Here is a 16372-nt window from a genome sequence, read left to right on the forward strand (position 1 = left end):
AAATGGCAGTACGTCTTCATACCGGCCTTAACTCCACATACTTTGCTGTAATACTACTCTTTAACTGGGCAAAGTTTACAAGGCAGCCTTGTGCTGGCTGACTGGATGGGGTGTTCTATGCAGACAGTGCAGCAATGAATAGCATTTTAAACTACTCAACTAGGGACACAAGACAAGAAGCCCACAGACAACATCTACAAAACCTGCAAGATACTTCTCCCTGCAAGAGGGGAGGTAAAGAAGCAAGAAGGTTCTGACAGACTCAAGAATTTAAAACGCAAGTCCTCCAGGCTCTTCCTGGAAAGGGCAGTGTGTCAACCTGAGAACAAGTGATCCTGGAAGGGCGTTTGCATTTTCCTGTTCCCTGAAGCCACCAGGTCAAGCCTGGACCCTATGAGCCCCCAAAACTAAAATGCCCCACATTAAGAAGTTTCTGGAAGTAAAATCCAAATTGACTAAAAAAGGCCCAGATGAAAGTGAGGAACAGGAAAACAGCCAAGAGAACTCAGAAAGCAGGAAGCCATATTTGTTATTATTTTTTTTTTTTTTAAAGATTTTATTATTTGAGAGAGAGCTAAAGAACACAAGGTGGTGGGGGGCAGAGAGAGAAGCAGGCTCCCCGCTGAGCAGGGAGCCTGTCATGGGGCTTGATCCCAGGACCCTGGGATCATGACCTGAGCCAAAGGCAGGTGCTCAATGGACTGAGCCACCCATGGACCCCTCAAATCTTTTTCAAAAGTTTTTTTTTTTTTTTAAAGGGACGCTCTCTTGCTTGTTCACTCTTAAAAAAGACTTGAAAAAGTGACAGACCAGAAGAGGTGACATATAGGTAACAGGTTTCCAAAAAAAGTCATTTAAGTTCGGAGATAGCAAAACTACATTGTTTGGGGATGTATGCACCAGGGATAGGTAAGGAAAATGTGGGCATGACAGTAACAAGTCAGGAGAGTGGCTGGTCCAGCAGGAAGGGAGGGCACGAAGAAGGGATGCTCTTAGGGACAGCCCAGGGTACAGGCAATGCTGCACTGTGGGATCACAGAGGCCTGTAACAGAGCTTTGAACTCTGCACATATGCTTTAGAGACTCTTGGTCACATGTATCCCCCGTCTTTCGACAGTTCATTTGGGCCACTATGCTTTTATGGCCTCCAGCAGCACCTGCTTTCGCTAACCGGGAGAAAGAGGACTTCCCCTTTGATGAAAAAAGGCAAAAACAGTGCTCCACACAGGTTCTGCAGCTGCGACAGAGGCGGCACGCCCCCCCCGGGGCAGTGAGCCACACTGCAGTCCCCACGGAAGTTGAGTCCTGAGGCACAGCGGTCCACCAGAGGCTAGTTTTGCAGTCTGGGAACTTTCAGAAATTTTCCCATATCAATTAACAGTAAGTGCTTCTTTGCTTTGAGCCATTTTGGCTCCCAAAAGGTTTCAAAGGAAGGCTGGACTTTCAGAGAGCGGGAGAAATCCGTAAACTTTAATTGTTACACTACCAAAAAAAACGAATTTTTTCTTGCCTGAAAAGCCTAAGCCAGTTAAACACAACAGTACTGTTTTAGAGCCAACCGCAAATGTCCATTTCTTGTGCAAATGTAGAAGAGCAAGGAAGAAACCCCCCATTTCATCCACTTACTTGAGCATAGGCACTCTGGGTTACTTTTCTCAAGTCATCTTGAGCACCAGTTGTAATTCTCCCGAAGAAGATTTCTTCCGCCACCCGGCCCCCCAGGGTCATGCACATCCTGTCCAAGAGCTGCTCCTTGGTGTACAGGTACTGCTCTTTGGGTAAGTACTGAGCATAACCCAGTCCTTTGCCCCGAGGGATGATGGAGACCTGGCAAGTAGAAAACACACAAGATGCTGAGGATTCCACCACCAAATGCTGACCAGGGTGTTTATCTGCACATAAATAAGCTTGCTGCTGAAACACAAACACAGCAGCTGGGCAACACATCAGGCTTGGCAAGACGAGATCCAGCAGTTGTTGACTATCTGGGGGCGTATTTTCTCTTAGGAGAACTTCACCTTGAAGCTCTAGAAAGTATTTCTTGTCTTTTTATAAAACACAGTTGAAATTATTCGATCCTGATGGAAGGACAGCTGGTGAGGGAGGACTCCTGACAGCTCAAATACGGGCTAGGTGCCATTCAACTTCTTGGAGCCCCAGCCACATCCTCCTTTACAGGACGAAGAGGAAGGCAGACCTAGATGCTCAGCGCCTTTATTTTCTCTCCTAGTGCTTTTTGCAACAGAGTAAATTCCTTAAAATTTTTAAAAAATCAGCTTTACTAAGGGATAGTTTATATTCAGTAAACACATCCATTTTAGGTTATAGTCCAGTGAGTTTTGACAAACACAACCTCCTCCACAATAAAGACAGAAAATCTTTTCTTTGCTCTGCAAAGTTCTTTTGTACCTCTTTCTGCTCAGTCTTACCTACCCCCCCAACCCCCGCCCCCAACCCCACCAACTCCAGCCCTGGCGCCGGAGATAGGCGACCAGTCCCTATGGATTAGTTACAATTTCTGGCACTGCATATAAATGGAATCCTACAGTATGTACATTATTGTGTCTGGTTTCCTTTACTGTTTCTGAGATTTGCCCACACTGCCAGGTGTATTAATAGTTCATTCATTTTTACTGCTGGGTAGCATTCCATTGTGTAAACAAACCAAACATCCGTTTCATTCTCAAGGAACATCAGGGCGGTCTCCAGTTTAGTGCTATTATGGATCAAGCAGTAAGTCTTCGTGTGGACATGTTTTTATTTCTCTTGAGTGATTATATAGGAGACTGGCTGTACAGAAGCATTTATCTTTTTTTTTTTTTTAAAGATTTTATTTATTTGACAGACAGAGATCACAAGTAGGCAGAGAGGCAGGCGGATAGAGAGGGGGAAGCAGGCTCCCCGCCGAGCAGAAAGCCTGATGTGGAGCTCGATCCCAGGACCCTGGGCTCATGACCCGAGCTGAAGGCAGAGGCTTTAACCCACTGAGCCACCCAGGCGCCCCAGAAGCGTTTACCTTTGTAAGAAGCTGTCAAACTGTTTTTCAACATGGTTATACCATTTCACATTCCCATCAGCAACGGATGAGAGCTCCAGCTAGACTGACATTCGCCAACACTTAGGACTGACTTTTTAACTTGAGCCAGTCCAGTGGGTATGTGGTGGTATTTCACTGTGGTTTAATTTACACTTTGCCAAAAACTAATGAAACTGAGTATCCTCATGTGCTTAATGTCCATTTGTATACCTTCAGATCTTTTGCCCATGATTTCACTGGGTTGCTTATTTTTGAGTTTTAATAGGTTTTTTGGTTTTTTTTTTTACTTATTCTAGGTGTAAGTCCTTTGTCATATACCTATATTGCACGTTTTTCCAGAGTATGTGGCTTGCTCTTCATTTTCTTAATAGTGTCTCTCAAAGACAAAACATTTTCAATTTTGCTGAGATCCCATTTATCAACTTTTTCTTTTGTGGTTCATGCTTTTTGTGTACTAGGACATTTTTGCCTATCTAAGGTTACAAAGATTTTAACTTGCATTTTCCTCCAGAACTTTGTTGTTTTAGCTATTACAATCTATTTCAAATTAATTTTTTACATATGATCTGAGAGTCAATGTTAGCTTTTTTCCCCCCACATGAACACTAAGTTGCCAGAATCTTTTGTTGGTAAGATAATCCTCCCCGCCTTCAATTATTATTTTGGGATCTCTGCTGAAAATCTATTAGTCGATTATGTGTGAGGGTCTATTTCTGGGTCTATTTCTATTCCAACCCACTGATCTGTTCAGTCCCTTCTGCAATACTAATCTTCTTTACTTTAGCTATATACAAGGTCTTAAAATAGGCAATGTAACTCCTTCGAACTCCATTGTTTTGGCTATTCTAGTTGACCTGATTTCTGTATAAATTTTAGATCTGCTTATCAATTTCTCCAAAAAAGTCTGCTACGTTTAAAACAGAGATTGCACTGTTACTATACATGAATCTGCGGAGAACGGTGATCGTAACATTGCAGGGACACAGTATATCTGTTTTTTTAAGATTTTATTTGTTTGACAGAGTGAGCAAAAGAATGAGTGGAAGGAGAGGCAGAGGGAGAAGCAGACTCCCTGCTGAGCAGGAAGCCCAAAGTGGGTCTTGATCCCAGCACGACTTGAGCCACAGGCAGACACTTAACTGACGGAGCCACCCAGGTGTCCCTATGTCTCTATTTTTATTTAGGTCTTGTTTCGTTTAGTGTACAGATCCTACAAGTACCTCAATAAACGTATCCCTACGTACATTTGGCCTGGCCATGTTCATGTTTTTAGATGCTGCTGTAAATGAAACTGAATTTTTTAAAATTTCATTTTCTGATTGTTCATGGCTAATATACAGAAATACAACTGATTTTTGTATATGGATCCTGAATTCTGCAACTTGTTAATTTCCCTTACTGGTTCTAGTCGCTTCTCTGCAGATTCTCTAAGGTGGTTATTTATGTATGTATTTATTTATTTTTTTAAAGTGAACTCTACCCCAACATGGGGCCTGAACTCAAGACTCCACGGTCAACAAGAGTGGTACCCTCCACCAAGTGAGCCAGCCAGGTACCTCTATTCCACACACTTTAATGTTATCTTCTCTGTGGTCCCCTTGCTTCAGGGGGATCCCCCTCCATTTCCAGAAGTCCCCTGACATCACAAGTCAGATTATGGCTTCCTGTTGCTTGTGCTGCACCAGTCTGGGGACCACACTCAGTTGAAAAAGCAAAAATTTACCAATCTCACTTGGTGCACCCATCTTTCAGGAGATTTCCCTTTGGCCTCTGCTCTCTTTTTTTTTTTGCCAGGCTCTCTGGATTCTCCTGTGCAAGCACAGTGTAGTGGTGATCCAGGGAGCTGGGCAGTTTCTACTTGGACGTGGGTCTAACTCCTCTGTAGCTTTCTTGCTTCCAGGATTTTCCTATTAAATTTCCAATATTCTTCAAATTCTGAATTCCTTCCTCTGCCACCTCAATGTATAGATAAGACCAGCTTTTTCCATCGCTGTGGCCCTAGAAAAAACCCTTCAGGGAAGGAAGCCACGAGCTCCCAATTCTAAACCACTGCAGCTACTGGTTTGCAAAAGGAAACTCTCCTCCAGCTTTGGTCTGCTTTGGACACTGTTTGGTCCCTTTAAATAACAATTTTCTTTCCAAACTTTGTAACTTCTCTGCAGGAGGGTTTATATAACCCCTTCATCCCACCATCATTACCAGACGTCTTGGCCGAATTTTATGTACCTATCCTTAGTGGGAATGCAATCTTCTCCTCAGGTAACTGCTCACAGGATCAGCTGGCTGGCCTACTGTTCAGCACAAACAGCTTTACCTTTAGTAGTGGGTCTGCATGTTCCAGGTACCACCCGGCAACCGCATGACCTGCCTCATGGTATGCCACGGTCTTCTTCTCCTCGGGCTGCAGAACCTGGGTTTTTTTCTCTAAGCCTGACAAAATAATACCGAAACGTCAAAAAACCACTGCCTCAGTGGCACCGACATAAAAAGACAGTTATACAATCTACACACTGCCTTAGCTAAAAGGTGATTTAGCGACTAAGCTGCCTATGATAATTTGTAAATTCCCAACCACGGTCAGGCTTAAAGGACCAGCTCCAAAATACACCCAGCCACTTGCAAAATGCATTCACGACCCCGAGGCCCACTTTTTTCCCTAACTCTCCCAGTCTTTTGAGCCACCTAACTTGTTTTGGGCAATCGAAATGCAAAATAAAACTCAGCACTTAGGTCAACTTAAAGTTCAGAGAAGACAAAGAGGTCTGGAACGATCTCCTTTTGAATCCAGGTCCTTGGAATTAACAAGCACTGGGCAAACAAACGTGCAGGAGACCACTTGCCGCCTGTTCCTGATGTAAAGCATGGCAAGTGAGGAGGAACGGAGCTAGCTGAAGATGTGAAAATGCCAAGTCAGCAAGCTGGCCAGGCCAATGCTCTGGCACCTGCCACAGTAATCAACTGGCCCAGGGGGTTCCAGCAGGGGAGACCTGGGAAAACAAACCCAAGAGACACCCACTGCGTTGACTATACAGCAGGCAGCCCCCCTAGTCCAAGTCTTCTCTGGCCTGGATCAAGGTGGACACTAAACCTCCTTTTGTCCTTCTGTACCACAGAAATGAACTACACCATTTGTACCAACACAAATTGTCACACTGTGACAAAAGTAGCTTTGTTGTGTTCAAGCTAATACATCTGAGAGAATTTCGCAAATGATAACATATTGAGTCAGAAAGATTTAAAAAAAAAAAAAAAGTGCTATGTTCCCAATGACCTAACCCAAGACAATAACAGAGCTGGAAGGGCAGAGATTGATAAAAGGTGAGTTACTAAGTAGAGACGAGCAGTTCTTGCTTACATGAGAAAAACAAGAACTCTGACCCACCCCCTGGTTTATCCCTAAGTTTTCATTTTCCCAGGAGGCATACTATAGAACAATGGCTTGTGGCTGGTTTACAGCAGCTGAGCTGGGAGCAGGTGTCTGTGTACCTCAGAGCGAGGCCCCTCCTGGGTGTGCCACCTTGATGTCTTTCACACTGAGCACTGACTCTTCCCCCCACCTAAAAGGCACAGACACATACGCGGCTCTCACCTGCCTCTACAGTGAACTGCTTTAATTCCACTAACAACTCCGTCAATTTAGATTTTTTCCTTTCAATAACAAATTTCTAGAATAAGTAGTCCATTCATTCGTTCAAGGGTTACTTAGGTAGCACCTAATCCAGGTCAGACACACTGCTATACTAGCCTCTAGATCCTTGCTGGAATCTCTATTAGTTTGGCATCCACTCAATTGAAACTGTCATGACAGAAATCACCAAGAAGAATCTCATTGCTAAATCCAAGGTCATCCTCCTCAATGTTCTCACATCACTTGATCCCAATGACAAGTGCTTTATAAACGTGTCTTTGCCCTTATCTTCCATTTCTTCTGACCTCCTGGGTTTCCTTTCATGGAATCTACTCCTTGTCTTTTTCCCTGATGCGCTCTCCGGGCCTGTGGCACACAAGCTCTGGTGAATCCGCTGGTTCACTTTTCTCCCCTCTGCCGCCAAATGCAGGCAGTGTTTACTGTGTGGGCCTGTCCCCTGGAGTGCTCTCACCCACCTCCACACCATGGGAACCACACACTGTGGTGCTGGGGTGCTGCAGAGTTCCATGTGGACAGCTTGCCCCGTCTCCAATTCTGCCCATCTCATCTTCTGCCAAGTTGGCTGCCTCTTGAAGCGCCCCATTCTTCCCAAGGCCAGTGAGACTGTCTTTTTTTTTTTGGCCTGTTACTACTGGGACCACTTATGCTAAAATCCACTATCTCACGTTAATGACTACAAGGTTTTCTGCCTTCTGATGCTTCCCCCTTCTTCAATGTCAGACTCCTTTTATTTAAAATATCACCGATTATGCTACTCAATGACTCCAGAAAAATCCCACGTTAGTTCAATACTGGACACAGAACAAGAGTTTAAAAAGCCCTTGACCTTAACATTGAAGGATTTCTAAAATCTAGACCCAAGCAGCTATTTCCAGCTTTACTTCCTTCTCAAAGGAACTTAAGCCTGACTGGTTTACTTTCCCACCCCTGCTACCAACCGCCTTCTGTTCTTGCCTCTCTGACACCAACCTCTTCTTTCAGGTGAGCCTGGTTTAAATCCTGCCTCTTCTGCAGAGCCCTGCCTGACCACAGTGCCCTTCACTTCTTTGAATACCCAAGTTCTGGAATTGCTAGTTAGCTTTTTACAGGTATTTAAATTATAAGCTCCCTAGAAAGCTGGGAAAACACGTTATGTATGTCCCCGTAACAGAGAGCACATTTAAATCATGCAGTACAATTTAAAACAGAAAGGTTGCGAGCATTTTCAAAACACTAGACCAGTAAAATTCAGGGGTAGATACCTTGCTGCTTGCTGCACATGTCAGGTATGGTGTGGGATGCTGTCTGTCTCAGACTCCCCCAAACCAACAGCATCCACCTCTACCAGACTGTGGCGGGGGCGGGGGGGCACCCTCACATCACTGAGGGAACATAGCAGGGGCATGGTAACCCCAAGCTGGGTGGAGAGACTTTCCTTCTAGATCTTGCCAAAACAGAGAAACCCATGGCCTCAAACTTATTTTATCAGCCTTTTGACTTGAGGTACATTCAGTTTGCTTACCGCCAATCACTCGCTCAATCGCTTGTTCAAAGTGTTTCTGATTTATGGAATCTGAGAGGTGTCTCGCAGCTATCAGAGCTGCTTCGTTACAGACATTAGCAACATCAGCTCCTACAAAACAAATGTGCAGAACAGCTTACCCACCAAATAAACTCGGACTGACTAGTCACACATTATGGATGACCACATTCAGTTTCTCAACCAGCAATAGACTTTTGAAAAAGGGTTTAATGTAATATAATTCAGTTTGATTCATAACCCCAAGCTGTTCTAGCAGTATTCAGAATAACGTGGTACAATCCTGGCCCTTTGAACTAAGGTGCAAGTATTAGTAGTAGTCAGCAGATAATTATGGGCAGCTACTTTTATAGGCAAGATGGCTCATACAACAGTTACCTATTTAAAAGTACCCATTAATTAACTTAGTTCTATGAGCTCTGCTGGGAGAGTGACTAATGTATTAGGCAACAAGCTGAAATATAATGAAAACATAAGCAGTGCACTTAATTAAATAACAAAAATTAAATATGTGAAGCTTGCCAAATGCTTTCTAGATCCATAAGTCTTTTTCTAAAAGATTTATTTATATATTTATTTATTTATTTGAGAGCGAGAGTGAGAGTGAAAGAGTGCATGACCGGGGGTCGAGGGGTGGGCTGAAGAGGGAGAAGCAGACTCCCTGCCGAGCAGGGAGCCTGATGAGGGGCTCCATCCCAGGACCCTGGGATCATGACCTGAGCCAAAGGCAGGCACTTAACCAACTGAGCCACCAGGTGCCTCCATGAGTCTCTTAAAATTCATGTTTCAGATAAAGTGTATGGTTAACTCAAATAAGTTATAACATGTGTATGTACTCAATAAACACTGAAATGTTATAAATTCCAAAGGCCAAAGAATAAAAACAAGTAAAAAGATTAGGACCCTGGGACATTTAAGATGCCTACCTTCTAACCATACACTTCCGTATATAACCCTCTCAGACTTTCCACATGTTCCTTTTAAAGAAAGGATCACATTTTACATGTAAAAACTCTGGAATAAGCACATGCCAAGATGCTCAACATCACTAGTCATTAGAGAAATGCCAATCAAAACGGTGAGACATCACCAGGGTGGCTACAATCAAAAAGACAGGCAATGACCAGCACTGGCAAGAATGTGGCAAACTGGAATCCGCAGACACTGCTGGCGAGAATGTGGCCCAGCCACTTTGGAAAATAGTTTGGTAGCTCCTCAAAAAGTGATTCAGCAGCACTATTCCTAGGTATATAACCAGAAGAACGGAACGTACATCCACATAAAAATCTAGACACCGACGTTCAAATCAGTATTATCTCTAAGAGCCAAACGATGGAAACAAATGATGGATAAAGATGTGGTCTAGCCACACAATGGAACATTATCCAGCCGGAAAAAGGAACAGAGTGCTGACACATTCTGCAACACGGCTGAACTCTGAAAACACTATGCCAAGTGAAAGAAGCCAGGCAGAAAAGATCACATGTTGTATAATTCTTTTTGTATGAAATGTCCAGAATAGGAAAATCAATAGAAACAGAAAGTAGGTGAGGGGTGGCCTAGGGCTGGGGGTGGAGCGAGTGATTGCTAATGGATTCTTCTGCAGTGATGAAAATGACCTAAAATGAGACTACAGTAGTTACAGTGAAACCTTGTAAATACATGAAAAACCACTGAATCGTACACTTTACAATTCACAGATAAATTTTATGGTATGTGAATTTTGTCTCAATAGAGTTTAAAAAAACCCGCATGAGGCACCTGGGTAGCTGAGTTGGTTGAGTGTCTCTTGTTTTTTTTCCTTTTTTGAAGATTTTATTTATTTATTTGGCAGAGAGAGATCATAGGTAGGCAGAGAGGCAGGCAGACAGAGAAGGGGAAGCAGGTTCCCCACTGAGCAGAGAGCCTGATGGAGGGCTCGATCCCAGGACCCTGAGATCATGACCCAAGCCGAAGGCAGAAGCTTAACCCACTGAGCCACCCAGGCACCCCTGAGTGTCTGACTCTTGATTTCAGCTCCGGCTGTGATCTTAGGGCGATGAGATCCAGCCCCACGGCAGGCTCCTATTCACTGGGGAACCTGCCTGAGATTCTCCCTCCTTCTGCCCGCCCGCTCAACCAAGGGCTCATGTGCACGCTCTCTCAAACAAATAAATAAATGAATCTTAACAACTATAAAAAACCCAAAACCTACATACAAATAACCCAGAGGCAGAAGGAAGAGGGTGGGGTATGGAGAAAGGTTCACCATGAATTAATAATTGTTCCTAAAGCTAATAGGTGATGCATGCAGAGGGGTTCATCACACTATTTTCTCAACTTCTGCAGATGTTTGAAATTTCCCATAATAAAAAGGTAAAATTATACACTGAAGAGGCCCAAGGTGAGAGGTAAAAGTATACTGGTATCTGGCAAATGTCTCTGACCTAAAGGACTTCTAACACACAGCAGGCTCTGTTCCACTCACCCGAAAACCCTGGAGTCAAGGATGCAAGTTTTCTGGCCAATTTCTCCTTTTCGAGGGCGCTGTCCAGTTTTAGTGGTCTGAGGTGAACTTTAAAAATAGAGGCTCTTCCTTTTATGTCAGGTGGTCCTTGAAAAATTATTTTTAAGAGGGAAAAAAAAAATCACAGTGAAACAGTCATATCTCTCCTCAAAACAACTGGACTGAACCCAATGAAGATCATCTCACCAATAAAGATTTGCCTATCAAAGCGCCCTGGCCGCAACAGTGCTGGGTCTAGAATATCTGGTCGATTGGTGCCTGCCAAAATGACGACGTTTGTTGTTGTGTTAAAACCTAAAAGAGACAATAACAAAAATGCAGACTTAAAGCTTTAATAAAGCATCATTTTTCTAAACACAAATATGAAAGATTTTAATTTATATGACTACAATTGAGAATATGTTGTCCATTTTTTTGAATGCTTAAAAAAATTTTTTTTTAAAGATACATTTTCTTTGAGAGACAGTGTGTGCACCCAAGAGTGAGAGTGCATGAGTGGGAGAAGGGGCAGAGGGAGAGAGAGAAGCAGACTCCCCACTGAGCAGGGAGCCCCGGGATGGGCTTGATCCCAGAATCATGAGATCGTGACCTGAGCTGAAGGCCAATACTTACCTGACTGAGTCACCCAGGGGCCTTCATCATTTTTTAAATATTTTTAAACCAGTGAGATTAGAGGCGACTGGCTGGCTCAGTCAGCTGAGTGTCAGCCTTTTGATTTCACCTCAGGTCATGATCTCTCTGGGTCCTGGGATCGGGCCCCACCCATGTTTGGCTCTGCGCTCAGTGCAGTCTGCTTGAGATTCTCTCCCTCTGTCCCTCCTTCAGCTTAAGCTCGCTGGCTCTCTCTCACTAGTAAGTAAAATCTTTAAAAAAATAAAAATAAAATCAATACAATTAAATTTGCAAACAATCTGTCTAACCTCCCTGGGTCACGGGACAACCCAATGAATATGTGATGACAAGTATGAAACTCCACCTCCAACCTCTCAGCCAGGTTCACCTTGGTCGGTTCTATCAGCCACTTCGTAAATGTCAATGCCTTGGCTATAGAGCCTTCACCCTCAGGACCCTGGTCCCAAAAGAGCCCTGCTACTGGTACCCAAAAACATGGCTCTACACGGACTGACCGCCACAGAGCAAGGGAAAAGCTCTACTTCTTTGTCTGGATACAGGCAGACCTTGTTTTACTGCGCTCTGCTTTCCTGCACTTTATACATACTGTATTTCTTTTCTTTCTTTTTTTTTTTTTTTTTTTGTAATTTGACAGATATCACAAGTAGAGAGAGAGGCAGGCAGAGAGAGAGGGGGGAAGCAGGCTCCCCGCTGAGCAGAGAGCCCGATGCAGGGCTCGATCCCAGGACCCTGGGATCATGACCTGAGCCCAAGGCAGAGGCTCTAACCCACTGAGCCACCCAGGCGCCCTACATACTGTGTTTCTTACAAACTGAAGGTCTGTGGCAACCCTAATTTCAGCCAATCTATCAGTGCCATTTTTCCAACAGTATTTGATCACTTTGTGTCTCCATCACATTTTGGTATTTGCAGTACTTCAACATTTTCATTATTATTATTGTTATCATTATTTAAAAGATTTTATTTGAGAGAAAGACAGAACAAGTCCGGGAGAGGCAGAGGGAGAAACAGACTCCCCGCTGAGCAGGGAGCCTGACTTGGGGCTCGAGCCCAGGAGCTGAAGGCAGACACGTAACCAACTGAGCCACCCAGGCACCGCATTTTCATGATTATATTTGCTGCGGTGACATGTCATCAGTAATCTTTAATATCACTATAGTGACAGTTTTAGGGCACCACAAACTGCACCCATATAAGTGAGCTTTATTGATAAATACTGTGTGTGTTCTGACTGTTCCAGCGACAGGGTGTTCCCTATCTCTCTTCCTCTCCTTGGGCATCCCTGTTCCCTGAAACAACAATATTAAAATCAGGCCAATTAATTACCCTGCAGAGGCCTCTAAGTGGAAGTGAAAGGAAGAGTCCTGTGTCTCTCACTTTACACGAAACGCTAGAAATGATTAAGCTCGGTAAGGAAGGCACGTCGAAAGCTGAGACAGACTGCAGACTGAAAGCTAGGCCTCTTGTGCCAAGCAGTTAGCCAAGGAGTGAACGCAAAGGGAAAGTTCCTGAAGGAAATTAAAACGCTACTCCAGTGGATACACAACAACAAGAAAGCAAAACAGTCTTAGTTGCTGACATGGAGAAAGTCTGAGTGGTCTGGATAGAAGAGCAAAGCAGCAACAACGTTCCCTTGAACCAAGGACTAATCCAGAGCCAGGCCCTGAGTTTCTTCAATTCTGTAAAGGCGGAGAGAGGTAAGGCAACTGCAGGAGGAAAGCTGGAAGCTGCCACAGGGTGGTTCGTGAGGTTTAAGGAAAGAAGCTGCGTAACATAAAAGGGCAAGATGAGAAGGAAAAGCCGATGTGGAAGCTGCAGCAAGTGATCCGAAAGGTCTCACTGAGACAGTGCAAGAGGGCGGCGACACTAACACCTTTGGATGTAGACAAAGCGGCCTCATGTTGGAAGAAGATGCCGTCTAAGACTTTCATAGCTACAGAGGAGGAGTCAATGCCTGCCTACAAAGCCTCAAAGGACAGGCTGACTCTCTCGTTCACTGCTAATGCGGCTGGTAACTTTACATTGAAGCCAGAGCTCACTGACCATTCTGAAAATCCTGAGGCCCTAAAGAATCATGCTAACTCTGCTTGTGCTCTAGAAATGGAACAGCAAAGCCCAAGGACAACACATCTGTTTACAACATGGTTTACTGAATATTTTAAGCCCACAGTTGAGACAGCAGCTTAGAAAAAGATTCCCTTCAAAATACTACTGCTCACAGACAATGCCCCGGTCACCCAAGAGCTCTGATGGGGATGTAGAGATTAACGTTGTTTCACACCTGCAAACACAACAGCCATTCTGTAGCCCATGGATCAAAAAGTAAATCTGAACTTGTTTAAGTCTTTTTTTTTTTTTTTAAGATTTTATTTATTTATTTGACAGACAGAGATCACAAGCAGGCAGAGAGGCAGGCAGATAGAGAGGGGGAAGCAGGCTCCCCGCTGAGCAGAGAGCCTGATGAGGGGCTTGAGCCCAGGACCCTGGGATCATGACCTGAGCCGAAGGCAGAGGCTTTAACCCACTGAGCCACCCAGGGGCCCCTAAGTCTTATTTTTTAAGAAATACATTTCGTTGGGCTATTGCTGCTGTAGAGAGCAGGAAGGAAGGAGGGATTCCCCATTCTGAACATTTGTGATTCATGGGAAGAGATCAAAATATCAACATTGCCAAGAGTTTGGAAGAAGCTGATTCCAAATCTCATGGATGACTTTAAGGGGCTGGGGACTTGAGTGGGGGTAGTAACTACAGATGTGGTGGGAATAACAAGAGAACTAGAATTAGAAGTGGACCTGAAGAGGTAATGAATTGCTGTGATCTCATGATAAACCTTTAATGGACGAGGAGTTGCTTCTTATGGATGAGTGAAGAAACTATTCCTGGTAAAGGTGCTGTGAAGTCTTGAAATTACAGTAAAGTAAGGCACTGGCAGGCTCAGCTGGTGGAGCATGTGACTCCTGATATTGGGGTTATGAGTTCGAGCCCCACAAAGGGTGCAGAGATTAATGAAAAGAGCTTTAAAAAAAAAAAAAAAGTGGGGGAGGGACACCTGGGTGGCTCAGTGGGTTAAAGCCTCTGCCTTCAGATCAGGTCATGATCCCAGGGTCCTGGGATGGAGCCCGCATCGGGTTCTCTGCTCAGCAGGGAGCCTGCTTCTCCCTTTGTCCCTCCTCCTGCCCCACTTGTGCGCTCTCTCTCTCTAATAAACTTTAAAAATTGCCACAGCCACCCAGCCTTCAGCAGCCACCACCCTAATCAGTCAGCAGCTGTCAACATGGAGGCAAGATCCTCCACCAGCAAAAAGATTACAAATCACTGCAAGGTCACATTAAGGGTCAGCATTTTTCAGCTGTAAAGCACTTTTTAATTAAAAAAGGTACACTTTTTTTAGACACTTACTGCACTTGCTAGACTACAGTATAGTGTAAACATAACTTTTATATGCACTGGGAAACCAAAACATTCAACTCGCTTTATTACAATACTCTTTACAGTGGTGGTCTGGTACTGAACCCGCAGTTATCTCTGAGGAGTGCCTGAACAATGGCCAGCTCAGTCACATAAAGCAGTTCAATACTCAGTACTGTACTGCCCTCTCTGAGCACACAACAGCATTCATGTATCTTACAGCGGGGAGCATTCTTACATCCTACAAACTAGCTTTCTTAATAAAAGAAAAAGCTAACTAATGTGGAAAGATTGCTACTCTCTTAAGAGGAGTATTCAAAATCTGCCCAATTTACACTTGGTTATATGTGGGTTTTCCTGATGTTTCAGAATCATAAATCGTTTTAAGAATGAGACTATCAGGGCACCTGGGCGGCTCAGCTGGTTAAGCATCTCTCTCTTTTTTTTAAAGATTTTATTTATTTATTTGACAGAGAGAGATCACAAGTAGACAGAGAGGCAGGCAGAGAGAGAGAGAGAGAGAGAGAGAGAGGGAATGAGGGAAGCAGGCTGCCTGCCGAGCAGAGAGCCCGATGCGGGACTCGATCCCAGGACCCTGAGATCATGACCTGAGCCAAAGGCAGCGGCTTAACCCACTGAGCTACCCAGGCACCCCAGCATCTGACTCTTGATTTCAGCTCAGGTCATTCAGGGTCATGAGATCAAGCCCAGCGTTGGGCTCCCCACTCACAGGGAGCCTGCTCGAGATTCCCTCTCCATCTCCCTCTGTCCTTCCCCTACCCTCCACTTCATGCTCACTCTGTAAAATAAATACATTTTAACCAAAAAAAAAAAAAAAAAAAAAAAAAAAAAAGAGGGGCACCTGGGTGGCTCAGTCAGTTAAGCATCTGACTCTTGGTTTCCACTCGGGTCATGATCTCAGGGTCGTATGACTGAGCTCCATGTTGGACTCTGCTCAACTCAGAGTCTGTTTGAGATTTTTTCTGCCCCTCCCCTGCTCTCTCAAATAAATCTTAAACAAAATCTTAAAAAAAAAAAAAAATGGAATTATGATTCTTTTGTGGATCATTTCACCAATTTTTCTCTTATTCAACACCAGGTACAAACACCATCTTAATACCAATATTAAGTTATGACAGGCTGCTAGGTAAGAATATTTTGCTATTATCTGTACTGGTACAGAACTTTTTTAAAAAGGGCTATTTGGGGGCGTCCAGGTGGCTCAGTGGGTTGGGCCTCTGCCTTCGGCTCAGGTCATGGTCTCAGGGTCCTGGGATCGAGCCCTGCATCGGGCTCTCTGCTCAGCCAGGAGCCTGCTTCCCCTTTTTTCTCTGCCTGCTTCTCTGCCTACTTGTGATCTCTCGCTCTCTGTCAAATAAATAAATACAATCTTTAAAAAAAAAACTATACAATCAACATAAGGATTCTCACTTAATTTTTTTAGATTTTATTTATTTGACAGAGAGAGAGAGCACAAGTAGGGGAGCAGCGGGCAGAGGGAGAGGTGGAAGCAGATTCCACATTGAGCAGAGAGCCCAATGCAGGGGTCAAATCTCAGGACCCTGAGATCATGACCTGAGCCAAAGGCAGATGCCCAACGGACTGAGCCACCCAGGCATC

General features: G+C 44.2%; 1 protein-coding gene and 1 long non-coding RNA gene across 3 annotated transcripts in view; both read right to left on the reverse strand.

Moving 5' to 3' along the window:
* Nucleotides 1-16372, reverse strand: part of AFG3L2 (AFG3 like matrix AAA peptidase subunit 2) — a 47538-nt gene that overhangs the window by 4790 nt on the left and 26376 nt on the right. For both annotated transcript variants that reach the window (XM_032875786.1, XM_032875787.1), the window contains 5 exons: nucleotides 10898-11005; nucleotides 10673-10798; nucleotides 8188-8298; nucleotides 5352-5467; nucleotides 1627-1827 (listed from right to left, as the gene is read on the reverse strand). In XM_032875786.1, coding sequence (XP_032731677.1) covers nucleotides 1627-1827; nucleotides 5352-5467; nucleotides 8188-8298; nucleotides 10673-10798; nucleotides 10898-11005 — 662 coding nt within the window. The remainder of the gene's footprint in view (nucleotides 1-1626; nucleotides 1828-5351; nucleotides 5468-8187; nucleotides 8299-10672; nucleotides 10799-10897; nucleotides 11006-16372) is intronic.
* Nucleotides 3323-4024, reverse strand: LOC116878385. Its single transcript, XR_004384842.1, has 2 exons — nucleotides 3428-4024; nucleotides 3323-3391 (listed from the first exon to the last, which is right to left on the reverse strand). It is a non-coding gene; the product is annotated as an uncharacterized LOC116878385 (long non-coding RNA).

Source organism: Lontra canadensis, unplaced genomic scaffold (assembly GCF_010015895.1).
Source record: "Lontra canadensis isolate GAN:19392208 unplaced genomic scaffold, GSC_riverotter_1.0 scaffold57, whole genome shotgun sequence".
In the NCBI taxonomy this organism is placed as follows: domain Eukaryota; kingdom Metazoa; phylum Chordata; class Mammalia; order Carnivora; family Mustelidae; genus Lontra; species Lontra canadensis.